Source organism: Cnephaeus nilssonii (assembly GCF_951640355.1).
Source record: "Cnephaeus nilssonii genome assembly, chromosome: 3".
Classification (NCBI taxonomy): Eukaryota; Metazoa; Chordata; class Mammalia; order Chiroptera; family Vespertilionidae; genus Cnephaeus; species Cnephaeus nilssonii.
The window spans coordinates 65213602-65240553 of NC_137074.1; the positions used below are offsets into that span (position 1 = coordinate 65213602).

General features: G+C 52.0%; 2 protein-coding genes across 7 annotated transcripts in view; one reads left to right on the top strand and one right to left on the bottom strand.

Moving 5' to 3' along the window:
- Positions 1–10738, top strand: part of CFAP44 (cilia and flagella associated protein 44) — a 126518-nt gene extending 115780 nt beyond the window's left edge. Inside the window, exons 33-35 of the mRNA XM_079766309.1 lie at positions 1600–1760; positions 5961–6095; positions 9453–10738. Of these exons, the coding sequence (XP_079622435.1) occupies positions 1600–1760; positions 5961–6095; positions 9453–9641 (485 nt within the window). The 3' untranslated portion in view covers positions 9642–10738. The remainder of the gene's footprint in view (positions 1–1599; positions 1761–5960; positions 6096–9452) is intronic.
- Positions 10739–11028: 290 nt separating this feature from the next.
- Positions 11029–26952, bottom strand: part of BOC (BOC cell adhesion associated, oncogene regulated) — a 71034-nt gene continuing 55110 nt past the window's right edge. For 2 of the 6 annotated variants that reach the window (XM_079766536.1, XM_079766537.1), the window contains 14 exons: positions 26449–26742; positions 25834–26106; positions 24444–24751; positions 19404–19566; positions 18977–19087; positions 18244–18450; positions 17720–17901; positions 17233–17338; positions 16807–16929; positions 14797–15015; positions 13823–14085; positions 13566–13642; positions 12800–13044; positions 11029–11749 (listed from right to left, as the gene is read on the bottom strand). In XM_079766536.1, the coding sequence (XP_079622662.1) occupies positions 11562–11749; positions 12800–13044; positions 13566–13642; positions 13823–14085; positions 14797–15015; positions 16807–16929; positions 17233–17338; positions 17720–17901; positions 18244–18450; positions 18977–19087; positions 19404–19566; positions 24444–24751; positions 25834–26106; positions 26449–26742 (2759 nt within the window). In that variant the 3' untranslated portion in view covers positions 11029–11561. The remainder of the gene's footprint in view (positions 11750–12799; positions 13045–13565; positions 13643–13822; positions 14086–14796; positions 15016–16806; positions 16930–17232; positions 17339–17719; positions 17902–18243; positions 18451–18976; positions 19088–19403; positions 19567–24443; positions 24752–25833; positions 26107–26448; positions 26743–26952) is intronic. The other 4 variants (XM_079766538.1, XM_079766539.1, XM_079766540.1 and 1 more) reach the window with 4 other exon arrangements.

The following is a 26952-nucleotide window of genomic DNA, read 5'->3' on the forward strand; positions in this document are numbered from 1 at the left end:
AGGACCAGAGTCCATGTTATAGTGCATCGCCATGGGAGAGGTTACCCCCTCAGATGGGGCTAGCTGGAGGGGAGCCAAGGGGCAGCCATAGGCCAGCCACACTGGGCAAATAGTTTAACCCTTCCATTTGCATCACTGGTTGTCATGGCCACCGCATCACACACATCGATGGTGTCCCTCCTCACACAGAACAGAAATAAGTAGCCCTCCCTGGTCTGTGCCAAATGGCAGCCTAGCCACTTACACTGTGACAACTCAACCATAGCAATGACACCTGAAGACAGTTCCCGCACTACCACAGACCTGCATCACGTCACACCCCAGGGCCTTCAGGCTTCACCTGAAGATGGGCTGTGACTGAGAAGGTCTCGTTACAAGATTACATTTCTTGAGGCGCTCAGAACCCACAGATGGATTTTGCCCAGGTGTCCCAGCATTCTCACACGGGGGAAAGACAATAAACACAAGTGAAATTGCCCTAACCGGTTTGGCTCAGTGGGTAGAGCGTCGGCCTGCGGATTCAAGGGTCCCAGGTTCGATTCCGGTCAAGAGCATGTACCTTGGTTGCGGGCACATCCCCAGTAGGGGGTGTGCAGGAGGCAGCTGATTGATGTTTCTCTCTCATCAATGTTTCTAACTCTCTATCCCTGTCTCTTCCTCTCTGTAACAAATCAATAAAAAATATTTAAAAAAACACCTAAAAAAACACAAGTGAAATACACTACAGGTCAACTGGAGATAGTCATTAAAAAGACACACTGAAAAGGACTGGGAAAGCCAGCGTGAGGTCCCTAGGAGGATGGGAAGAGATCTCTGCAAAGGTGACGTGCCTGGTACGGTGTGGCTTTTCCCGGCTGGCGGACCAGCACCTGCTGCTAGCTACACCTTCAGAGTGGAGTGTATTGGACGTGTCTTCCACGGGTCTCCCACTCGCTTTCAGAAAATGGGCTGGACAGAGTGAAGCAGGTGGCTATTTGGGAAACAGCCTTCCAGGCTGTGGGATGATGGGAGCAAGCCTGGCATATGTGAGATGCAAAGGAGTAATCAACGAGCGAGATGTGAGGAAGGAGGTGGGAGAGCCAACACGGGCAGGGAGGGTAGACCATGCAGGGCCTGTGAAACACCGCCAGACTTTCATTTTTGCTTGGAGTAAGACGGAAACTTTTGTTAAATGCCTGCTCTATTCTTAAAACGGATGCTATAGAGATCAATAACAAAAGGCTTACAAATGGCAGTGTTTATAATCTAGTTGGAGTCCATCAGCAGTCTGAGGAGGGGCAGGTCAGGTTGCGTAAGCCAGTGGGGAAGACGAGTCTGTTGAACCCGGACCTCCTGGTTTATAGGTTGACCCTCAACCACTGAGCCCCACCAGCTGGGCTTACACAAGGTCTTGAAGTAGATGAACAGATAGTGCAGGAATGGGCATTTTAAGTGAAGAAAGTAGCCGCTGAAAAGTTACAGAGGAAAAAGCAACTGGTAACAACATCGTTTTCCATCTTCTTACGAAACCCCTTCCCGGGGATGTTCTTGTTACTGGTGTTGTTCACTTGGTGACAGTGGGAGTGGTTCAACAGCCTGGGAGTGACTGTCTTCTTTCAGAAATGGAGGAAACCGTCCGCGACCTGATGATCAGCAAGTTCGGCCGCGTGATAGACCTCGCAGCTCTTCAGACGCTTTCTGTGAATACAACACTTGAGGAGCTCAGGATCAAGAAACTGCGAAAGGAGCTGACAAATGCCAAGGAAATAAAGCAGTGGGAGGTAAGGACCGAGGGCACCTGACCTACTTCGGTTCAGTCTAGGTGGAGGCAAGGAGTCCTGGAGCGCTGTATGCGATTCCTGTGAAGCATCTGTACAGCTGAAGGCGGGTCTGTGAGCCCCCCTTTCCCATCCCACCCCTCCTCTGGGAACTTCTGATCTTTTTTTTTTATGTTTTGGAAATAATTTTAATTCAGTAGGAAGATGCTTATGGTCTAATGCAGGATAAAAAATTGTATATATCATATTATCTTAATACTAGCGTTCCCGTTGCAGGAAAAATCCTGCAATAGGGTTTCCTGCTGCACTCTACCCCACCCTGCCTGCTCTCCTCCCTTGTCCCCCGCCCCGCGTTCTCCGCCAGCCCCCCTGCTTTTCTAACTTCTCCGCCAGCCCGCTCTCCTTCCTTCTCCCCTGGCCCCGCCTCTGCTCCTCCCTTCTCCCCCGGCCCGCCTTCTCTGCCAGCCCGCCCCCTCTCCTTCCTTCTCCCCCGGCCCCGCCTCTGCTCCTCCCTTCTCCCCCGCCCCGCCTTCTCTGCCAGCCCGCCCCCTCTCCTTCCTTCTCCCCTGGCCCCGCCTCTGCTCCTCCCTTCTCCCCCACCCCGCCTTCTCCACCAGCCCGCCTGCTTTTCCCTTCTCCCCCGGCCCCGCCTCCGCTCCTCCCTTCTCCTCCCCCCGGCTTGCTTGCTTCTCTGCAGCTTTGCTCCCTTCTGCAGCTCTTGGCTTCTTTCTATGCTGTCTTGATATGCAAATTAGCCGCCATCTTTGTTGGGGTAATTTGCATATTTGTCCTGATTGATCGGTGGGCGTGGCTTGGCTGGTGGGCGTGGCTTGGGTGTAGCGAAGGTGCGGTCAATTTGCATATTTGTCTATTATTAGATAGGATGTAAGCTTATATTATAGCTACATAGTAATATATCCTACATAATAAAATGGTAATATGTAAATTACCATCACTCCGCTATGCCCATGATTGGGCCAGCAGGAGGCGCAGGGGGCGGGACTCAGGGTGGCCGGGGTAGCTGATAGGGCCAGCAGGACGCTGAGCTCGCGGCGCCAGTGGCACCGCGAGCTCAGCGTCTGTGCCATGGCTGTGCCGGAGGCTTTCGGAAGGCCTGGTGCACCGGCGGACAGCCGGCCAGCTCCCCCGTGATCAAAAGCCAAAGCGGGGGAGCTGGCTGGCTGTCTGCTCTGGCACAAGGCCTTTCGAAAGCCTCCGCCGCGCCGGAGGCTTTCGGAAGGCCTGGTGCACCGGCGGACAGCCGGCCAGCTCCCCCGCGATCAAAAGCCAAAGCGGGGGAGCTGGCCGGCTGTCTGCTCCGGCACAAGGCCTTTCGAAAGCCTCCGCCGCGCCGGAGGCTTTCGGAAGGCCTGGTGCACCGGCGGACAGCCGGCCAGCTCCCCCGCGATCAAAAGCCAAAGCGGGGGAGCTGGCCGGCTGTCTGCTCCGGCACAAGGCCTTTCGAAAGCCTCCGCCGCGCCGGAGGCTTTCGGAAGGCCTGGTGCACCGGCGGACAGCCGGCCAGCTCCCCCGCCATCAAAAGCCAAAGCGGGGGAGCTGGCCGGCTGTCTGCTCCGGCACAAGGCCTTTCGAAAGCCTCCGCCGCGCAGGAGGCTTTCGGAAGGCCTGGTGCACCGGCGGACAGCCAGCCCGCTGGTGCAACAGGTGCATGATTAAATCATGCACTGGGCCTCTAGTACATATATATTTAAAAATATGCTGAAATATTACCAATATTATCTTTGACTTTTTTTGGTTATGGCTGCTTGATATTTTCTTCATTTGTCCTTGTATTTTCAAGCTCATTATAATAGACTAGAGGCCTGGTGCACGAATTCGTGCACATTGAAAGGATATTAAGTAGAAGAAATATTTTAGAGGCCGGGGAGGGACCACCGGAGGTTGGCTCCAGGGTGTGTCCGGCCCATCTTGCCCAGTCCTGATCGGGGCCCACTGGGGCCGGGGGGGGGGGGGGACTGTGGAAGGGCTCCAGGGCACGTCCAGCCTGTCTCACCCAGTCCCGTTTGGGGCCGTCTCGCCCAGTCCCCATCAGAGCTATTGGGGCCAGCCGGCCGGGAAGGGACTGCAGGAGGGCTTCAGAGTGTGTCTGGCCCATCTTGCCCAGTCCCCATCGGCCAGACCCCAGCAGCAAGCTAACCTACTGGTTGGAGTGCCTTCCCTGTGATGATCAGTGTGCGTCATAGCCACTGGTCGAGCGGTCAACTGAAACGATCGGCCACTCGGTCAGACACTTAGCATATTAGACTTTTATACATATATATATATATAGATGTGAATTCCTTTTATGGTCAGGAAAAAAAGGACATCTAAAAAAATGAAATTTAGGAAGGATTACCTGGGTTTTCAATAGTCAGAATAAGGTTGTTAATAAATTAGACCTTGAAAGTTATTCAGAACAAATTATTGATCTCTAATATTCTTTTAAGGCCTGTGTTTTAGACATGTGGTAAGCATTTATGTCTTCTAATTCTCATGTTTGGAGGCAAAAACCAATCAATAATATGTAATTTGAATTGATTGTAACCTCTTGTTTTAGTAGTTTCAAAGCTCTTCTTTGATAGAAATGGACCCATGAACAGGATTTGTCTTTACAGAATAGGTGGGGGATGGCGTGTTGCATTAACTCTCAGACTAAGCTTTTCCATAGTCATCTTGGGTCCCAAGAAAGTCCCTCAACCTTTCTTTGTCTCGGGTTCCTCTTTTATAAAATGAGGGGTGAGACATAGTGGCTTCTATGGTCACTTTCAGCTCCAATGACCTGTGATTTTTATCTTGTCTCTGAGGCAATATCTCTGTTTAGTTCCAATGATTTGTACTCTGTTCCAGGAAATGAAGCCACTGAGGCCGAGGGCCTTAACAGTATGCACAGTTGGTGTCCTTGCTTATTGGATTTCATTCAAAGTTCTAAAAAGTTTAAACCACAAATTAATATATTATACTGTTAAAATAAGAAAATGCAAACCAGAAGAAAAATATGTATAAGTGTAACTTTGGCCTGGCCAGCATGGCTCAGTGGTTGAGCCAATGTTCAACCTATGCACCAGGAGGTCACGGCTCGATTCCTGGTCAGCACATATGCCTGGGTTGTGGGCTCGATCCCCAGTGGGAGCTCCTGACCTTAAGCCTATCTCAGCTTCCTTACCATTCACTGAGTTGGAGGGACTAGTCTACCTTGGGATGAAGGCACCAGCACCGGCATTTGGGGTCCAGGGTGCATGTAAATATGATGGCAAAATGGCATGATTACAGAAAGGCTTCATTTTGAGGTCAACATTCATGTATAAATGCTCTAACAGTGTTAGAAACGGAACGGCTATACTCCGAGGATCCTAATTGTGTTATTCTATATAGCGTTTACATGCTGTTACAATCTGGGAATTATTCAACTCTGAGTAACAAATTTTATAACAAGAGGTGGACTAGTTAGCTGGCAGGGCCTTAGAAGAGGTCCATGCCTATGTCATTCCTGGAACATGAGGTGAGGCGGTGCCCTGGTACAGCCCGATTCAAGGAGAGGAGCTTTTATGGTGATTTCAGAGCCCACAAGTCATTGACTTCTTCAGTTACTGTCGCATCTCATCAGTAGATAGGGGAGGTGGGGAGGTTCCCAGTGCTCTCGTCTCAGCGTCTTTTTATCCAAGATTTGCCTCTGTGCTGTAACGAAGTAAATGGCTTAGGTGCTCCTGTGATGGGACTGGTCTCCAGGAGGGGAGTGCTGGACAGGATATGTGCAATCTAAAATAATTTATTGGAGAAGTAAGAGAACAAAGGAAAGCCACTAGCAGATGTATGGCCATTCAGGGTCTTGGGGGATCCTGGGCCAAGACTGGGAAAGAGCATCTGCAAGTTTTCTGCTTAAATTATTGTTCTCCCTTTTCACTAGTTAATGCCAGCACTCAGTCTGCATGCTAATTCATTCCTCAACAATGGAGTGATATTGATGTCTGTCTTATTTTGCCTACTTTTGTCTTTGATCATACCTACAGTCTTCTTATCTTTTCTGTAATCAGACTAGACCCCATGAAGTTGCTTCTGGCTGCGTTTTCATACTGACTTCTGATTATATTTTTTCCATGTGCACATCACTTCGTTTGCCTGATGGCTTTGATCAAAGCCGCACATTCATTTTTCTCTATTTCCTCTCATTCATGTCATCCATTCTGCATCTTCCTGCCCTGGTAGGAAAAGATTGCGCAAGTGCGCTGGGAACTGATGATGAAGACGAAAGAACACACCAAAAAGCTCCACCAGATGAATGATCTGTGTATTGAAAAGAAGAAGCTTGATTCTCGGTTGAACACGCTCCAGAACCAGCAGGTATGCTGCTCTCCTTCAGGCCCCCTGTTGCACGGGGAAGTTCGGTAGCGGTAGTGTTCATGGGAATCTCAGTGCTGGCGTTTCAGCAAACCTTGATCTTACTAGTAGACTGCTTCTCGCCTCAGCCCGGTCCCTGAGAACACCGATGTGACACTGGTCCCATCACAGGGAGCCTGAGGAACTAGCTTCATCGGGTGCAACTTGGGGCCATGAACTTACATAAATGCTAATCTATGGGGTTTGCCTTGGCCCTGGAGAGATAAGGCTATGTAGGTATAAATAATACTAATATTCTACCCGAATTTGGTGTCTAACATCCATTTCCAATATCTGTTCCTTCCATTTGACCTAAAGTGGGTATCTTGACTTGTGGGCTCTCACATGTTGCCTCACTAAAGCACTTGTTCCTTCTTAGGGTTTTCAACTGGCTCTTTATAATATTTATTGAGCCTAACACAGTGTTCCTTAATGTGTGATGGATACTACTTATTTAATAAAATTCACCCTTCAAGTCTTGCCCTCCAGGGACCCAACACATATTCTGAACTATAGCTCATATTCTTACAATAGGTTTTGCAAAACTGCCTATTGTTTCTCTTGGTTTTCTTTAAGCACCTGGAAGTGGTCTCAGCCAGGAGTTCTCAAAGTATGTGCCCTGAAGAAAGCATCAGCATCACCTGGGAGATTGTTAGAAATAACCCAGATCTACTGAGCCAGAAGCTGGGGGGCTGGGGAAGTCATGGCATCAAACCACATTAACAAGCCTTCCAGGTGACTCTGATGCATGCTTGAGTTTAAGATCTCTGGTCTAAGTCCAAGTCCAAAAGGAGAAAGAATATGGTTAATCCACGGAGAACGAATAGGAGGATTTGGAAAGCTTGTAAGTGGACATTAGATATGAGAGGAAGCTTAGAATCAGAAAACCGAGGGCCCTTTATCCACTGAGTTTTTGAGTGGAGAATCAAGGCAGTGTTTGAGAGGGTTGATGCCCAAATAAAATCACAGAGTAAGCAGTCAGTAAACAGTTGTTGACTTGATGTGCTTTGACAAGTGCAGATACACTGGGAAGAGTTTGGAGGTAGGAGATCAGTTGGATGGGAAAATTAATAGTGTATGTCTTTACAGAGTGTATCTTTTTTTTAAAAAATATATTTTATTGATTTTTTACAGAGAGGAAAGGAGATAGTTAGAAACATCGATGAGAGAGAAACATCGATCAGCTGCCTCCTGCACACCCCCCACTGGGGATGTGCCTGCAACCAAGGTACATGCCCTTGACCGGAATCGAACCTGGGACCTTTCAGTCTGCAGGCCGATGCTCTATCCACTGAGCCAAACCGGTTTCGGCCAGAGTGTATCTTTACAGTATATCTTTACATGTGCAGTCTCTTTACATAGGACAGTGGTCGGCAAACCACATGTGGCTCGCGAGCCGCGGTTTGCCGCTCTGTTGACTAATGAGTTTGCCGACCACTGACATAGGATATCTCATTTAATCTTCAAAACACTACTTCCCAAAGCTCAGAGTAGTCAGTAACTTGCTTAAGCTCTCAGAGCTAATGCACAGGAAGTGAGTTTTTAAAACGAGGTCTGTCTACCTCCAAAGCTGACTTGATCTTCTTACAACAGTCGAGGCATGAATTGGGATGCAGATGGTGAGAAGCTAGTGTCAAAAGGAATTTCCAAGTAAGAGTAGTCAAAAACTTTTTGGATATGGTGAGGAGAATGAGGGAAAATTAAGGTGCCTTTAAAATGACATGACTGCCTGGAATGACTGGTGAGTTGGTACAAGCATTTAGCTGCCGATAACCAAAAGCCCCATTGAAAGTAGCTTAAACAAATAGGGCTCATTTTGTTTTCACTGAACAAGAAGTCTAGAGGTGACTTAAGGGGGTTGATTTAGTGGGTCTGTGATATCAGGGGCCAGTGTCTCTCTGATTCTCTGAAGTTCTCCTCAGAGTCACAAAACAGCTGCGTCAGGTCTATGTTTCACATCCACATGCCAGCCCGTTCTGTGCCTTCATAAGAAAGCACCAGTTTTCTGCTTACATTCACTCAGCCAACCCTAGCTGGAGGAGAAACTGGGTAATGTTAGTGTTTAGTTTTCACAGCCTCTAGAGCAAAGGCAGGCAAGAGAGAAGCTATTGGGTAATGATAACCCCCATTTGCTAGGAAGGTCTGCCATCGTAAGTGAGGGTAATGGACAAATCATGGGCTTTTGGCTTTCGGTAACCGGATTGTGGCCCTGCTTCCGGTCCTTAATAATATAATCACTTGGGCCAGTTCATGCATCTCTGTCCCAGTTTCTGTAAAACTAGAACACCACGATGGAATTCACAGAGTTGTTGTGAGGATTAAATGAAGCACCTGGCAGAGAGTACATACCAGCTGGGTGGCAATGTTCTGCGCTTTAGCTCATGTTCAAATTTTATTGAGCATCTACTTAGGTAACAAGTTCTAGGGCGAGTGCTGGGTACAGTGGTGAGATACAGGATCTCCCAAGAAATATATCAAACATTTAGGTGGAACCATAACAAATTTCCACTTTTAGGTTAAAAAGTGGTCAAATGTCATACATTTTAAATGGTGCACTCTGATGATTCCAATGACACAGGGTGGCTGTTTTGATAGAACACAGAGCAGGAGACCCTAGCCGAGTCCATGGGGCAAAGAAGGCCTCCCTGAGAGTGAGGTCTGGAGTGTGAGCAGGAGTTGGCTGGACGGGGGATGAAACCAGATAAGGACATACAGGTGATTTTTGGCTGTTGTTAATCCTCCCCCGAGGATATTTTTCCATTGATTTTTAGAGAGAGTGGAAAGGAGGGGGAGAGAAACATGAATGTGAGAGACACACATCCATGTGAGAGAAACACATTGATTGGTCGCCTCCCGCACTGGCCCCGACCAGGGCCAGGAATCGAGCCTGCAACCGAGGTTAAGTGCCCTTGACCAGAACTGAACCCAGGATCCTTCAGTCTGCAGGGCAATGCTCTATCCATTGAGCCAAACTGGCTAGGGCAGGACATGAAGATGATTTTCTTTTTGGGAAGTAAAATATGACTATGAGCTGTATAAAAAACGGAGGCACCTTGTCTTTTGTGATTCCAGTGATAAGCCCTCTAAGGTATGAGTGGTGGCTTACCCGTCTAAAGGATACTTGCATTTTAAGAGTTGTTTGTTAGTGCAAAGGAACACATTTCTAACGGTGGGATTTCAGTGGAAGAATGTAGGCCCCTTAAAGGAAGGAGCAATGGCTGTTTAAATGGACCAAGGCAGGCATTCCCAACCAATATATAAAGACAGATGTTTTCACATCCAAAATGATGCTTCAAGTAAGGAGATGATTTCTTTCAACAGGGCAATGCCTTCCAGGGCCCTCGGAAAGCAGATATTGTGGCACGAGAGAAGGTCACTCAATTGATCCGACTCCAGGCGGAAAAGATTTTGGCCTTAAAGCATGAGATTTCTATTTTGCGTAAGAAAGGCGGCATTATCCTCCCACCCATTAAGTTCCCATCGGAGCGGAGAACCGATGAAGCCTTTTAAGTTTACTTTTTTTTTTCTCAAATCCACCCAAGATTTCTGACATAAAATTCCCCAGAAGTTGTCTCCTGAAACAATCCTGTTATTTTAAAGTAAATGTATCTAAAAGTCTAAAACGAGACCCAGCCATGTAGTACCCAACATGTTATTGAGCTGAGCCATTTCAGATTTGTTTGGAACCAACTGGATTGAATATGAAGTCTCAGAAGGCTGTGTCTCATACTAAGAAAGCATCTTTCATATGTTTTGTTTTAGGAAATTTGTGTTTGTGGTTTTATCTGAATTTTTAGCCATTGGCAAGAAAGGCTAGCAGGGACAGTGTTAGCTGGTCCCCTTTTTGTTGCTGTTTAAAGCCAGTGGGCTAGAAGGTGAGTTGCAGCCTGGATCTGAGGGACCCAGGAATTAGCTAAATGAAGACTGGGAGCGTTAGCCCAGGCCCTCACCCAGGTTGTGTCTGAAGTCACATCTTATTTCTCTTACCTGTTCTACTTCTCCTTCCCTATCATTTGCATATTGCTTATAGTCCTTCACTTTCTTTCTTGAAATATTTTTAAAATACTGCTTTTCTGAAAATCATGTTGCATCTTGATGAGTTTTTCCAAGTTAGCCTTGGCTGGATAAAAGAGGTAGCAACCAATCTACCAGCTGGCATGCTACTTCTTCTGGCCAGCAGAGGGAGCACTTGTTCTAGACCACCATCCGTCCTGGGGCTTTCCTACCATCTTGCTCATCAAATTCATGACAGGAGTGAGAAGCCAGGGTTCGGCAAGTTGCCTCGTAACGAGATTGTGTGTCTCAAGTGGCATTTCATCTGTAACTCAACTCTACTGAGATTGAGAAGAGACCTTGCAAACTTCAGCCTCCATCTAGTCCCGGGTATAAGGATCTTGTGGATGGGCAGCAAGCAGTAAGTAAATGCGGATTTTAAACAAGCGGCGAGTCAGCTCCTCTGGCAATGTTGGTGGATCTTTGGAAAGAAGGGAAGTGAATTCATCAGGCACTGCACGTGTAGCATAACCCTTAACTAAATTCTTGGTCTGCAGCACACACAGACCTCTATAGATATGATCAGTTTCATTCCTTGAGCTGACCTGAGTTTTCCCTTCAGCCCAGTCAGGAAGAGAACTGACTGCTTCTCCTTGCCTCCTGTACACTGTCTCCCTCTCGGACTCAGCAGTCACTAACGCATTCCACGTTAATAAAAGCACAACTGGCATTCTGGATTTACAGACAAAAGCATTAGAAACATCTATCTTTTCCAGATCTCATCTCTTGATCTGAGAACATCACAAGTGGGTATTTTCTTCAGATACTCAAAGACTGAATCCTAACATCTAAGGAAAACGCTGACTCACGCGTGACTAAGCTGAAGGTTACAGGGAAGACTAAACATTTATTTAGAAGTTACAGTGTTTGTTTTTACAGAGCTATGTTGCCGCAGATTATTGATTCTGGAAGGGCTGTTAATGCTTATAGTGCTATACACATCGAGTCTGTTCTCACGGGCCTCTCCTGGAGACCTGGCCGTCTTCACAGGTGTCCGCAGCCTGTGCGCCCCTGGCCTCTGCGTTACCCGCGCGCTGCTCACGCACCGTGAGCGGGAGTCTTCCCTGGGGCAGCTGCTCTGGGGGCTCTGCAGCCTCCCGGGCAGGGGCAGAGGTTCTGAGCCGCCTCCTCAGTCTGGGTGCTGGCCAGTCCGTGTTCCTCTTTCCTGGTTTACTCCTGGTATGTGGTGGCTTCTTTAACCTCTCACGTCTCCACGGGTAGGAGTCCCTATGTCTTTCCAGAATTATAAAAACACATATACATTTATTTACAAGTGCATAAATATATAAATATGGCTATTATAGAAAAATAAATACCAATTTCCTCTGTCTCTTTAAAAACGATAATATATAGTCTTTCTGGGATACTGGCTTCTGCCTAAATGATGGGGGGTGGTGTCTCAAAAGATATGTGCACTGGTGGGCTGGGGGAGAGCTGCCTCCCAGGCTCCTGTCCTCTGTGGGTCCCCGGGGGGTGCTGGGGGCACCACTCTCCTCCACCCATTTGGCAAGTGTCAGGACTGTCCACTTCTTCAACCGGTGCCAGGCCCAAGCAGCACGGGGGCCCTGCGGGGAGAGAGAATGGCAACATTAACATCCTGACTGGCCAGGAAGCGGCGCTCAGAGGCACTGGTCACACTCGTCCAAAAGGAGAGAGAAACCTACAGCCATGACAAGGCGATTTCTGGTCGTGATCACCCCACACACAGTCCATTCCCCCAGGGGAGGCCATCCAGTGTCAGAGGCGCTGGGCCCGGCTCTAGGAGGCGAGTTCCATCTCCCAGAGGCAGAGCTGAGGGTCTGCACGAGGACCTACATCCACACCATGGAGGCTAAGAAACACGACCCAAGCCTCTGCAGCATCCGGCACCCCCCAAGAATCCACTGATTGCCAAGACACTGGCACAGGGAAGACAGGGCAGGGGGCTGGCGTGCACTGAGCCCACGGAGCAAAGTTCTGTGGAAGCACAGAGCGTTCCGATGGTTGTGAGAACTTGGCTCCCTAATGATTGATGTAACCTTAGTCCTTAATTAAGAGACAAGACCCAACAAAGCAAGGTATTCTGGAGTGATTAGAGAGCGCCTCCTATTATGAGAGGCAGTAGGAATTTGTGAATGGCCTTAATGCAGAGACCAAGAAACGTCTTTCTCTGAAACGGGATGGTGTCCTTTCCCTTAGCCTTTGAGGACGAGGCTTGTGATGGTGGAGAAGGACCCGACCAGTAGGCCCCTGCACATCTGCTAGGCCCGTGGTCGGCAAACTGCGGCTCGCGAGCCACATGCGGCTCTTTGGCCCCTTGAGTGTGGCTCTTCCACAAAATACCACGGCCTGGGCGAGTCTATTTTGAAGAAGTGGCGTTAGAAGAAGTTTAAGTTTAAAAAACTTGGCTCTCAAAAGAAATTTCAGTCGTTGTACTGTTGATATTTGGCTCTGTTGACTAATGAGTTTGCCAACCACTGGGCTAGGCCTTCGGGCAGAAGGGAGGGCAGCCAGCCCCTTTCCTTCCTCGTCTCTCCCGATTAAAGCCGCGGACAGCTCCCTCCCAAGCACCACCTTCAACGACTTCTCCCCAGCCCCCTCCTCCTCCAAGTCACTCCTGGGTTGTGGATTCCTACCTCCTGTTATCTCCAGCCTCTTTAATTTCCTGCCCTGCCCCTGGCACGAACCTGGGTGAAAAAGAGGGTCCCATGTCGCTTCCAGCCCAGGATTCTGGGGCCCACTCCTCATCCGGGACTGGCCGGCTGGGGCAGGCTGCTCCTGGAGGGGGTGGCAGTCCTGGTGGGCCTGCAGCCGCTGGTGCGCTGAGGCATCAGGCAGTGTGTACAGGAAAGAGACCTCGTCCGGGCGGGCCTTGGCTCCCCTGCGTGCACAAGACCGAATGGGAGGTGAGGTATGGGCAGGGTGGGCCCACGTCCCCACCGCCCGGCTGCTTCCCTGTCTGAGAACACCAGAGGGGACAGGGCTCAGACGGGCAGGGCCGGCTCCCTTATGAACACTGAGAGGTGCCACGCCATTTCCACGGGTAATTCTAGTCTCTCTCCATTGTATTCCATGCGAGTCCTAAGTGCATTAGAAAATGTGGAGTCGGAGGCGTCTGGGCAAAGCCAGCAGTGCCTGGCTCCGCAGCCTGCCAGGTGGGGGCAGATTCTGAGAGGCCCACCCATGCTCCAGAGCAGAAAGGCCGTGGTAGCTGCAAACACAACCCCTCAGTGGTGGGGAGAGGCGAGTGGAGCAGGCTGTCAGATCAGATGCGGGGACCCCTTAGTCTAGAAGAAATGAGGAGCTTGGAGGATTCTGCGAAGCTGGCGCCGCCTCTCGGTGGCTGGTGCTGAATCTGAGGGCCTAAAGGGAGAGAGCTCCCGGAGACTGCCGGCCTGTTACCTGGGAGGCGGGGCACTGTGGACGCCGTGGCCATCGCCAGGAGCCGTCTGCCTCCGGAGGCGGTCGGTGTCGTCCTGCTGCTCAAAGGGAAGGGGAATGGCAAGGTCATGTGGGGGTCCAGGCCAGGTTCCCGTTCATCCTCTCGCAGGATGAGCTGTTCCTGACTAAGGAACGTTTCCAAGCCGCAGCCCAGGCCTCCAGGCTGGAGGGAGGAAGCCTCAGGGGGCGCCCAACCTCCCCTCCAGGGCGGCCCGCACCTGCTCGCCCACACCCGGGACGGTCACCTGCGGCCGCTCCCCGGGGCAGTGCTGCGGAGGTCTCATGCCTGGGTGGCCCATGGCAGTCGCGGGGCAGCCCCTGTTGACGTGCCCCCCGTTGGCACAGGCCCGTCCATTGGTGCCGCTGAGGTAGGGCTGCCCGTGGGCTCGGTGGCCGGGAAGTCCTCCCAGCGGCACCATCGTGTACTGGCAGGAGGAGGACAGCAAGGTACTCCGAGGAAAACCCAGGTCTGTTGTATGTTCTGGAAGGAAGAAGGGCAGAGACCTGCTGAGGCCACGGGGGCCTGGGCAGCTAGAAAAAGTCCCACAGGAACCTCAGGAACCTCCGGACCACGGGGTCAGGTCAGGGAGGCAGGGAGCTGGCCCCGCCCTCGAGATGAGAATATTCTCCCTCGCGAGCTTCTTCATGCTCCCCATTGCTCCCTAACAGCTAGACCTCCTTTGCCGTGCAGATGAGGGCGAGGAGATACAGGGGCAAGTGTTCAGGAGGAGGAGGAGGTGAGCGAACACAAGGAGCAATAGTGAGGGGAGGCAAGCTGGACCAGGTGTGCTGCGTAGGGTAGCGGGGAGTGCAGGGCAGGCCTGGACCCAGAGCAGAGGCAGGAAACGTTGGGAGGGGAGAGGTGGGTAAGTGTGAACCCAGTCAGAGCAGCAGCTTCGGGTGTGAAAGGGAGTTGGAGCCAGATGAGTCCTGAGCCCCTGAGATGCAGAAGGGCCAACTCCCCCTCTTCACACTCTCCTCCACCTGCCAGGGTCCGAGAGCTGAGAGGAGGGGCTCCGTCCTGGGGTGTTCTGTGACTCTCCCTGAGCCCTCTGGGGACCCAGGAGCTTGCGCCCCAGTGAATGGGAAGCAGGCACCTCTGATCCTGCCCTGGGGAGAGGCCTCCTTGGAGGGCGGGGCCCCCTCCCTCCCTAGGCTCCTCCCCTGGTGTGGGGGAGGGCCGCTCACTCACTCTGCTTGGACCAGGCCCTCCACAAGCAGAAGGGGATGAAGGCGACGATGATGAGGACGATGGAGCCCAGGACGACCCCGACAATCAGGTAGGGCAGGTCGCTGGAGCGTGCCACCATGGCCCCCGTGCCCACCGGCCGCTCCATGGTCTCAGGGGGTGGCAGCTGAGGTGGAGCCAGAGTTGGGGGTGGGAGTCCGCCAGGCTGACCAGACTTCCGAGCTGCAATTGTGAACAAAACTCCCATCAGCATCTATTTCTCTGACATTTCTTTCCCAACAAACAAATATCCCGATCCCATGGGTGTGGGAAACGGGGCCCCGAAACCCTTCATTGGGTGAGTGTGGTGTCCCAGCTCAGCAGGACCTTGGCATCTAACGTGACACTTGGTATTACCGAGATCTGAACCTTGTGTTTCAAAACACAACCAGAGGTTTGTGAGCCAAGCCTGGAGCCAGGCTGGGTGCTCTGGGCAGCAGGGTGTGGGGGTTTCCTGAAAGAGGAGCTGGGGAACTTCAGGAAGAGAGTGTAACAAATGCACGAAACCAGCAGAAGAACTGGGAAAGGAAGAATTCACCCACGGACTTGCTCTTCCTGGCAGGGTAAGGGATGCGGAGGACCAGGCATGAGCCCGAGCCGCAGAGCAGGATAGGTGTGTTGGGTGGGACTCCCTGGGGCAGACAGTATCTGGGAAACGCTGATTCCAAGGTATCAAGGTAGGATGGTGAACTCCTCGGGGTTTGCTATCAAGGTGCATCTGACATTGTTAACCCCCTTCTCCGCCGTCCCCTGGCCTTTCTGATACTGTAGCCTCCTGCTGTCCCCGGCCTCTGACGGCCGCTCCTCATCTCTCCTCCCGCGCTCTCCTTTCTGGCTTCTCCTCAGACCCTGGGAGGTCTTCCTGGTCCCTGTCGGTCGGCACTCTGTGTACTCTCATCTGTGCCCATGATTTCAACCTAGTGACACTTCCTCAGAAAAGAGACCCAAACCCATCCCTTCTCTTCACCTGTACTCCACACCCTGTTCTCGCCCGCCCCTCGGCCTGTTCCTGCATAGTCACCAGTGACCCCTCTCAGCAAACAAATGCAACAATGGCCCTCCTACAGCCCACAGGGCCGTCTCCCCTCCTTCCAGGCCCATGTACTGTAACCACCCGGAGGTCCTTGCAGGCTTGTCCAGTCCCCTAGGCCGCCCCCTCCTCAGCCACCCAGGATACAGTCCTTCCAGAAGGCCGGCGTGAAACCCTTGTGAGGGCTCTGTTCTTTGCCCTGGGCATTCTGATACAGGACCTTTGGCCATGGCTGTATCTGCCCCTCACTGCACTGTACACGACAGGAGAGGGCAGGCAGTGCACACTGCAGGCGCTCTGTATTTGCTAAGTGATGGGAAGCAGTGCACAGCTGGAGAGAGAGGTTGCCAATGAAGGGAAATGGGTTTTCTTGTCTCTAGTCTATTCCTTGGTGATCTCCTGAGTTTGTTCTTTGCAATACACCTGCTTTATACACTTTCAGTATTTGCAAAAAGGAGACAGTATCTATCCACGTGACCAATGTGAAAATAAATTCTTATTATGTGAATATGTTTAACATGTTTTAATAAAGAGAAAGAGACTGGGCTTGTAATTGGACAAACATGGCTCAAAGTGTGCTCTACCACTAACTGTCTGCATGACCTTGGTCAAGGTATATCATTTCCTTTCCTGTCTCATGGGGTTGTAGTTAATTAAGTAAATCAACCAATGTTAGCATCAAATGTTATCATAGGAATAAAGTGCTTACAGAAAGTTTCCAACCTAAGAGTGGGTTCCACTCCATGAGTTCATGTATGAGTGAGTTCCCAGGTTCCTGTAGCCCTCATGTAGCAAGCCATCCATACTTAATATGAGGCGCAAGCAAATGAAAGGTCAAGAATGACAAAGTTTAGGGGTACCTGGAAAATAAGGAGTCTTCCTGGGGAAGAGACACCCAGCAAAGCACACGGAACAGAGGCGGGCAGAGAACCCACAGACCTCACCTTTGGTTTCACAGATCATCACGTTGCTGAACTCACTCTCGCCGCCCTCATTAAAGCACTGCATCTTAATGTCATAGGAGGTCTCCGGCTGCAGGTGGTTGATGGAGTGCCAATATCTATCCCCTGGGAGAGAGAATCAGTCACACCTGGGGACATGGATCTGGTTTGCCTGGTCTCCACGGGCAGTCAGACTCAGGGCTGGGTGGTGGGGCTGCTGCCATGAACGGCCCCATCATCTCTTGTCCCATCACCATGGGAAGGAACCGTGTGGGTTTATGAACTCGATGACCCCAAGTGTGTCATGAAAGAGACAATGATATGGGGCACAGATGCGGTGTGTCACAGCAGCCCAGGTTTTACACCTTCACCAACACCGAGACCCCCGTGCCAACAGAGGAAACCAAATCACACAAAAGTGTTTCTCACCTTCCACCATATCCTTCTTGTAGTCACTGTCATTGTCACTGTCTGTGGGCCGGTAATAGATGTAGAAGCCATGGATTGGGGTGTTGTTGTTACTTGCTGGGATGTACTTAGGGAATGGAGAAGAAACACGTTGACAGGGGAACAGAGGGATTACCAGGTGTGGCCACGGGGGATGGGAATTTCCCCCAGCCTAGAATTCAAAATTCACTGGGGGACCCCGGCAGACATTTCTGATGACATCCCCAAAGCTCTCTGGAGAATACTGTATTCAGCCCAGAGGTCCCCCAGCCTTTGGAGACAAGAAACAAACTGCCATTTCCCAAAGAGTTAAATCCCCTCTGAGCCTGCCTGGGTGGGGATGACGACAGATGGACAGACACACTTAAGGGAGGTCGCTTAGAGGAAAGGCTGGGGAAGACAAGTGGTTCCTTCTTGCCCAACACGAGCTCAGCCCATCTCCCCATGCAGTCTATGCAAGGCCACATACCATCCACTTGAGCATGATGGTGGTCTCATTGACGGCGTCGGTGAAGGTGATGTACGGGCCCGCCACGGGCCGCTCGTAGAGGCGGCCGCTGTAGCCCGACACCACGTACGGCTGGGAGGGGGCGCTGGGCTCGCTCTCCCCCAGCATGTTCAGAGCCCGGACTCGGAACTTGTAGGAGGTGCCTGGTGAGAGAGACACTCACTGATGCCAGGAGCTGGGAAACACCTTGTGACTTCCTCACAGCTCGTTCAGGCCCTGGACAGAGGGGTGGTCTTCTGGGCAGACCTCCCCCAAAAGCAAACCCCAAAGGACTCATGAGACTTCCCACCCTCATCAGAAAGGGAGAGAGAGGGCTTGTGGAACTGAGGTACCACTGAGAGCATCCATGGGAGCCTAGAGGTGGGTGGAGGATGAGCAGTGAGAACCCCCACAGCTCCCGTTCTCCTCTTGGTGGCCAGGGGGCAGTGCGGGGGAGGGGTGGGCGGATGGGGACAGGAACAGTAGGTCAGTGGCCAGGCCCCTACCTTTCTCTAGGCCCGTGATCTCCACTGAAAGCCTGGACGGAGGGATGGCGCTGGTGGCTAGAATCCAGTCCCCCACTTTCTTCAGCTTCTTGTACTCCACACGGAAGGACTGGATCGGGAAGCCACCATTCCCACGGGGAATCCAGGTCACAAACACTGATGTCTCCGAGGCCATGGAGATAGTGGGCCTGTCTGGAGCTTCTGGGGCTGAGGGAAACCATCCACGAGGGAGGAAGGAGCAGGAGAAAGACACAGTGAGAAGATGGTCATGTTGCAACCTGACTTGGCCTCTTCCTGATAGGAACCTGTTCCTCCCCACAGCCTCCCCCTGGTGGCTGCACTGGGTCTCCTGGGGTCACCTGGATGGGTCACCTGGATGGGTCTCCTGGGGTCACCTGGATGGGTCACCTGGATGGGTCACCTAGGGGCCTTCTCCAAGGAGGAGCCCGTGGGCTAAGACTACTGAAAGCCATCCTTCTGCCGGGTCAGAGCGGGAGGAGCCAAAGGCCACCTCCTCTCCCCTCCACTGCCTCTGCACCCACAGGGCCAGCAACCCCAGTACTGGACTCCGGGGTTTTATCTGAAAGGTTTCAATCTGTACTTCTTCATTGTGGGGAGATGCCAGGAAGAACCAAGAGTCCATTTGTCCTTCAGCAGTGAGCCTGAGGCTGTGGGCCTGGTTCCGGTTATGAGCACGCATCACGCCTACCCCTGGGGGCTGCTGGGGGCTTACGGGAGAGGCGGCCGTGGTCTGGCTGGCTGCTGCTCTGGGGGCTGGCTCCAGGGTCGTCTCTCTGGATCTGCTGCTCCTTGCTGGCCATGATTTCAGGTTTGGGCCGCCGTCCTGGGTAGAAACGGGTTGAGCTCAGCCAGGGAGGGAGCACAAGGTATTAGGTCTCCCTCTCCACAGAGTGCTTTCTGCCAGGGGGTCTGACGAAGAGATGCAAGTAATGCAGGGCAGTGGAAGTGGGGTCTGATCTCCGCTCCGCCTGAGGGGCGCCAGAGGGGCTGGCTGGTGGCACTCCCGCTGAGAGGTGGGGCCTCAGCCGGGGCACACAAACCACAGGGGCAGGCACTGGAAGGGAGGTGCGTGGTGGGACAGGGGGAGGATTTTCTCAGGCCCATGGGAACCCCAAGCTGGGGCAACGACTGACCCTTACCCGTTCGGAAGGTGACCATGGCTGTCTGGCCTTCGCCTGCACAGTTGTAAGCTGCCATCTCCACTTCATACAAGCTCCCGGGGTCCAGTCTGGTGAGGGTCAGGCGGTGCTGGTTGGCTGGGATGCCAGAGATGGTCCAATCATCAGAGGCGTTTGTGACCTGCTGGAGAAGGTGGCTGGTTATAAGGACCGGCCTCTGGCCGGGAGCTCTTGGTGGCTGTGGTTTGCAAGAAAAGCAGACGTAAGCCGAGAGGGCAGGAAGGTGGGTCGGGGGAGAACGGGGCAGGTTGGGGGAGCGGTGGAGCTGCAGAGTGCAGACTGGGCCTTCCAGCTCTAGGACAGTATACCAGGTGTACCGGTTAATAATGCGGATTTTTTTTCAATAGATGGAGTTACACATACTAGAATGTTGATATGTATGTGATTTGATATGTATGCTATTCTGTTGTATTGACAGCAAGTTTCAAAACTTCATATGTCAAATTTGCTGAAGGTGTTAACATCATAGATATTTTTACACTTAAAAATGTCGAATTTCGTGCCAAAAAAAGAGCATTTGTGGGAAGTTTTAATTCATTATTTTGAAGAAAAGTGCTGCTGAAAGTTATCGTATATTTTGGGAAGCTTATGGTGAACATGCTCCATCTCAAGATACTTGTGAACGCTGGTTTAAACACTTTACAAGTGATGATTTCGATGTGAAAGACAAAGAACGTCCAGGTCAACTGAAAAAGTTTGAAGACCAACAATTACAAGCATTATTGGATGAAGATTCGTGTCAAACTCAAAAACAACTTGCAGAAAGATTAAACGTTGCTCAGCAAACAATTTCCGATCATTTACAAGCAACGGGAAAGATCTTAAAAGAAGGAAAATGGGTGCTACATCAACTGAACAAAAGACAAATGGAAAACCAAAAAGTTATCAGTAAAATGTTGCTTCAATGGCACGAAAGAAAGTCTTTTTTGCATCGAATTGTGACTGGCGATGAAAACTGGATTTATTTTGAGAATCTCAAATGCACAAAATCATGGGTTGATCCAGGTCAACCATCAACATCGACTGCAAGGCCAAATGGCTTCAGAAAGAAGACAATGCTCTGCGTTTGGTGGGATCAGGAAGGTGTGGTGTATTATGAGCTGCTAAAACCAGGTGAAACTGTTAATACTGATCGCTACTGACAACAAATAATCTATTTGAGCCACGCTTTGATCATAAAATGACCAGAATGGGCCAGAAGACATGGCAAAGTAATTTTGCTTCATAATAATGCACCATCACACACTTCAAAACCAGTTAAAGACACGTTAAAAGATCTTGCCTGGGAAGTATTAACCCACCCCCCCATATAAACCAGACCTTGCTCCTTCAGATTACCACGTGTTCCGATCGATGGCGCACACACTTTCTGAGCAGCACTTCAAAACGTACGAAGAACTGGAAAATTGGGTCTCTGAATGGTTTGCCTCAAAACAAGAAAAGTTCTATTGGGACGGTATCCACAAATTACCTAAAGATGGGGGAAATGTGTAGCTAGCGATGGACATTACTTTGAATAAAGCACTTTTGATGTTTCTCTTGAAATCATCGTGTTTTCTTTGATTACAAAATCCGCATTATTAACCGGTACGCCTGGTAGTCAGGCTCCCTCCTCTCTCATCTAATGATCCCATCAAAGCAAACCCAGTGGGGAGGCTCAAAAGGCCTCACTGACATTGCTGAGAATTCCTCCCAAGACCTCCTCTCTTTTTCTGAAAACCTCATTTCCCTTTCTTCCTCCTTGCTCTATTTAAAGCAAACAGTTTATATTCTAACTAGTAGCCCATTTGCAGGAAAATCCTGCAAGCGGCTGTTGCGGCCGCGTGCGCTGCCGCGTGCGCTGCCGCCGCCTTTGCGGCCACCGCACCTGCACCTGCTCGCCACTGCCGCCCGCCCTGCTCCGCCCCGTTCCACCCCGCTCCGCCCCGCCCGGGCTTTCCCTCTGGCAGCCACCTTGCTTTCCGCTTTTCCTCCCTCTTCCTTCTAAGTTGTCTTCAGTCTTCACTCCTCCCTCTCTCAGCGTATGCAAATTAACCGCCATCTTTGTTGGGTAATTTGCATACTCGCCCTGATTGGTTGGTGGGTGTGGCTTTGGCTGGTGGGCATGGCTTGGGCGTAGCAAAGGTGTGGTCAATTTGCATATTACTATTTTATTAGGTAGGATAAGATGAGGACGATGGTAAAAGTAGCAGCACCAGTAGAAATGGCCGCATTTGCTGAGCATTTACCAGGTGCTAGGCATGGAGCTGAGCACTTCATATATGCTATACAGTGCTTTCGTGACAACAGCCCGAGAGAGAGGAGTAATTTGCCAAAGGCCACATCCCCAGTGAGCGTGTGCTCACAATCTTAACCTCTTGAGAAAGAAAACCAACCTGGGAGCCAGAACTTCTTGGGTTCGATCCTGGTTGTCCCTCTCACTAGCTGTGTAACATAAGCAAGTTCCCTAACCTCTCTGATCCCGAGGCTTTTCATTTGTAAAATGAAGCAAATAAGGCCTCTCAGGTGATTCTGAAGATTAAATTCGGTGATTTGTGTAAATTGTTGAGATTTGAACTGGGCGGACAGGAGGTTCCCAACAAATGGCTGGGCCTTCTCCCGACTGCCCCACACCCTCAGCTCTGTGAGGTTTTTGCCTTCTCAATCCTTTTTTCTGCTCCTGCCCTCAGTCCTTGCTCAGAACTTAAAAAGGGTGGATGAGTTGTCAGGATTATGGATGAAGAGTAACGGCGTCACACTCCCAGCTCTTTAAAGAATAAACAACAACAAAGGCGCTTCAGGCTCCTCGGGGCAGGGCGATGCTCCCTCTCAGCCACCCCACCTTCCAGGACAGACCTAACTGCGGGCGGGCGGTGCACGTCTCAGAGAGCCTGCTGGAGCCCGAGGTGTGGTTTGCTGAAGGAACTAAACAGCTGCCAGGAAAGCTCTTAGTCCCAAGAAGAATATTCCAAAGTAGAACAAGCCCTGCTATTCACGGGCCAGGCAGGGCCTGGGCTCATTAATGTCAGGCTTCCAGGATTTGTTCCAGGGGTAGAAGATTTTACAAACTGAGAATCCCCGGTGGTGCTGGAAACCAAACACAGTAGCCAGGGTCTGCAGATGCACCAGGAAATGAAACCACTCCACCGTGTGAAAAGGGGGAAAAGCACGGAATGGTTCGCAGGCTCCAGCAAGAGAAGGGGGCTGAAGAAACCACCCAAATGCTGGTATTTTTTATTTCCAAATTCTTTCTGATGTGATGATCTTGAAGACATGTTAGTCCCAGAAGAAAGGAACTGCTCCGGGGACATCATTTCTGCCGTGGCCGTGCGCACCTAGACTCCGTGGCTGGCTCGATAGAATCGAGGCCCAGTGGGCAGTGTGTGCTCACTCCCCAGGCCTGGCCTCACACTGCCACTGGGACCAGAAATGAAAATAAGAAATGGAACGGTCATCAGTCACTGTCTCACACACACCGAGAGGGTGGATGCCGCTCCAGCCTGGCATTTCCGGATCACCATGCATGGCTTTTGCCAGCCTGCCTCCTGGCGAGGCGGTTTGGTGGCCACCTCTTGGCCTGAAAAATATTATTCTTGCTCTCATACTGGTTCCCATCTCCTGGGGACCATGAGCGTTGGGCCTGCCCTGATCTTTGTCTACAGCTCCGAGGTGGAGGTGTCCAGTTACACAGAGAAACAAGGATTAGGACCAGCCCTGCCCCGTAACCTGGGCTGAACAATGCTGCTGTTTGTTAAGAACGTATTCACCCCCTTTGCTGGCTGGCAACAAAGAGGCCAGCAGGCTGAGCATCAGTAAGAAACTGCCTGCCCCCACCTGGGAGGCAGCTTTGCCCGAGGTGTCTTTCTGACCCCCTCAGAGTCTCTGTGGACTTGTCCTGAGCCGAGGTCTCCTGAGCACATCAGGGGGACAGGCACAGAGGGGCCGCAAGTCCAGCGGGGGAAACGGCTTCTGTACAGCCAGACTTTCCTCCACGCTGGGCCGGCTTTGGTTTTTGTTTTTGGAGGGGGAAGAAGAGTTGATAAACTCTTTTAGTTCCATGTTCATATATTTTCCAAATTCTTCTTCCAAGTGCACACAGCACTTTCATAAGCAAAAAAATAGGAATGCATAAGAAAGTCTAGCATTATAACGCCTTATTTATCAAGTAAGATGTTTAAAAATCCACTTGAAAACAATAGTTGCCTACTGTCTAATGACCTTAGAGAGAAGGTAGCATGCACGTGGGACGATGAGAAACGGATTGCCAGGACATCCTCCTGCAGGGAAGTGCAGGTTCAGAGCAGGTGAGAATGCAGCCCTGAGTGAGGATAACAGCCTGGGGACCCTTTGCTGCTTCACAGGTCACAGTGTCCAGGACGACGGGCTGGAAGGCTCCGTCCCGTACCCCATCAGCCCCAGAGTCCTTCCTGACAGCTCCCCAAACACCACGGGGACAGACTCCCCTCTGTCAAGGTCTGAACAACTCGATGTGCTTCCAGCTCCAACGCCTGCTTGTCAAACCCAAGACACGAGTCTGAGAACTGAGGGTGCTTTATAGGCCTTAGAGAAAATACTGTTCACAAATGTTTGTTTTCCTGGCTTAGAGCTCGCTCACCATGCCCGGGTTCCTGCAGGTACGCACCCAGCAGAGCTCAGCTTGGTTCAAAAACAAACCAACATCAACAACAAATGGCAGAGGGAGGAGGGGAGGGCCGGGGATGTTAACAGGGAGACTGCCGCTCCCTCTGGGACTAGAAGCTGGTGGTGGTAGCTTCTGGGAAGCCTGTGGATGAAGCCCAGACCCGGAGGCAAAGGCACAGCGTTTTCCTGGGTCTCATGGGTCCCAAATGCCCAGCACCACCCTCTTCCTGGAGGTGGTAGGAAAGCACCCTGGAGGAGGCGGGAGGTCGTGACCAGCAGTGGGGTTGGCAGTCCAGGCTGCGGCGGGAGCTCAAGGGGAGGGAGAGAACAGAGACCCCCACCCAGCCTGAGAGGGGGTGGGCACAATGCCAGGCACCCTACCTTGCGGTGTTTCACCTCATAGTAGAGGATTGGTGCCCGGCTGCCACCCTCATGCCGAGGCCGCCACACGAGCTCATAAGAGTCAGTCTTGGAGGTCCTGGGTGAGCTGAGGATGATGGGCGCCTCGGCGGGCGCCACCTGCCCTTTCTCTCCTGGGCACTGCGGGGAAGCTGGCTGCACCGACGCTGGAGGCCTCGGGAGCCCTGGGTGCCCCCTCAGCATCTGGTCGGGGCTTCTGGGTCTGGAGGGTGGCACGGGAAGTGTGGCAGTGTCCAGCTTAGCATCGGGCCACGGCCTCAGGGTTGTGCCTGGCGCAGGGAAGAGAAGGAAGAGGGTGTTAGTCCCCTGGTCACCTGCTGAGCTGTTGCCCCCGTGGAGAAAAAAGTCAGAGAGAAGACCTGCTGGGCAGGAAGAGCCCTCAGCGCAGGACTGACGTGGCCATGGGCCCACTCACAGGCTCCGCGGAAGAGAGGGTCATGCCCCTGCCCTCCAGTAGGGAAAGGCAGTCTGGTGCCCCACGTCCAGGCTTCTTGCCGTGGCTCAGGCGTGACAGGCAAGCGTGTCTGCAACCTGTTTGTTCCTGACTCCACATCTGAAGTGAACTATCTATTTGCTCCTGGGGTGCAGGAACGCCGTGCCCTCTTTCTCACGTCTAACACTGGGGCTGGGGGCATGCCCCTCACTGTGCGGTCTTAGCACCTCGGCACACACGGGCCTTTTCCTTCTCCCCCGCACTGACCTGGAAGTGGGAGATGGAACGCCAACTGTAAACGCCCCTGAGAAGCTGAGGAGTCACGGCAACACTTCCTTCAGGGCAGGGAGCGTCCACAGACTCCGCCACCCGAGCTTTTCCTCTGCCTGCCCCACGGGGGGCTGGCATCTGACAATGACGACTTAGCATTTCATTCCCTGTCACTGTACTTTTCTACAATGATTTCCTTTGCAAATTTTATCTCCTCCATGAAAAAAATTCCTGAGGCTAAGTTCTGTGTTTGTTTCTCTGTATTCCCCAGGCTACCTAGTCCAGTGCTGAGCACAGTCACTGCTCAATTGCTACAGGTGTTAATGGAAATGAATCAAGCTAACGACACACTTGTTTTCCTTTACTCCAGAGGAGGGGTTGTCAGACTGGGTTCCATGGAACCCTATGAACCCACAGATCATATAAAACAATTAAAAGGTGTTTTTAAATTATAATACAACAGCTAAATGGGTCATTTTGCCTAGTGAAAATCTGCACTTCTGACTTTTTAGTAAGTTAATACAAATTTGAACTTATAACTGAAAGCCACTTTTATTGGTTTTACACATTGGGGTTCCTTTTTTAGATTCCCCTGGAGAGAAGGGTTCTGTGAGTATTCAGCTCCCCTCTCCCTCGTGCCGCACTCACCTGGCCTGGCGGTCCTCAGCTGGACCACGGCGTGGGCACTGCCCACTTCGTTCTCGGCCATGCACTGGTAGACGCCTTCGTCCTCAGGCCCCACGCTGACCACTCGCAGGGCCCTACGGGACAGCCGGAGGCGCTGGCTGGGGGTGAGGGGCACGGCGTTCCTCAGCCACAGCACTGAGGGCGGGGGGTTCCCGCGCACCTCACAGGTGAGCTTGGCACTCTGGCCCCACGGGATGACCAGCTGGGACAGCTCCACAGTGACCTCGGGGGGTTCTGCCGGGAAACCAGAGCAGGGGTTAGAGGGGCGGAGTCGCCCCGTCCACGCCAGGCAGGCTGGGGGCTCTGCAGTCAGGAAAGCTCCCTCTTTCCCCGGGCTGTTGACAGAGGTCTCCGTCTCCGCCATCAGAGCCACCAGGAAAGGGCACAGAGGGGCAGTCAGCCCCTCTACCCTAGTCCCTGGGATCCAGGATCTCCACCTCTCAGTACTCCTGTCACTCACTCCGCACGTGACCTCTCAGAAGGCACGTGACCCTGAGCCTGGGGTTAGGAGCTTCTAGAAAGGCCAAGCAGACCAAAGAGAAGGTCCAGGAGAAGGAGTCGGCAGGAGACACTCACCAAACACCTGGACGTTGTAGAGAATGGCCGCTGCCCCAGGCTCCCCGACCCCGTTGTCGGCCATGCAGCGGTAGGTCCCCGAGTCCTCCTCGCTGGTGGTGTCGATGAGGAGGTTGCTCAGCAGGAAGCGCGTCTTGTTGTAACCCGCGACACTGGACCCATCCTTGGCCCAGGTGACCCGCGGAGGCGGGATCCCACTGGCCACACACTCAAGGATGAGACTGTGGCCTTTCGTGACGATGATGGTCTGGGCCTCTGGGGGGTAGATGATGCGGGCGGCCTCGGCCGTGGAGCCTGGAGGGGGAGGGGGGAAGGACAGCGTGTGGGACCAGGACTTGGTGTGGAGGACCCCTTCTGTGCGATCTTGGGCGGCCCAGACCCAGGAGGCAGTCCCAGGGGTCACGGATTTGGAACCAAATAGCCTTCAGGAGCTCATGACCTACGTAAAGTGGGGCCAGTTACTTAATTCCCTTCGGCCTTGGTTTTCCTATGAGAGACAAGGAC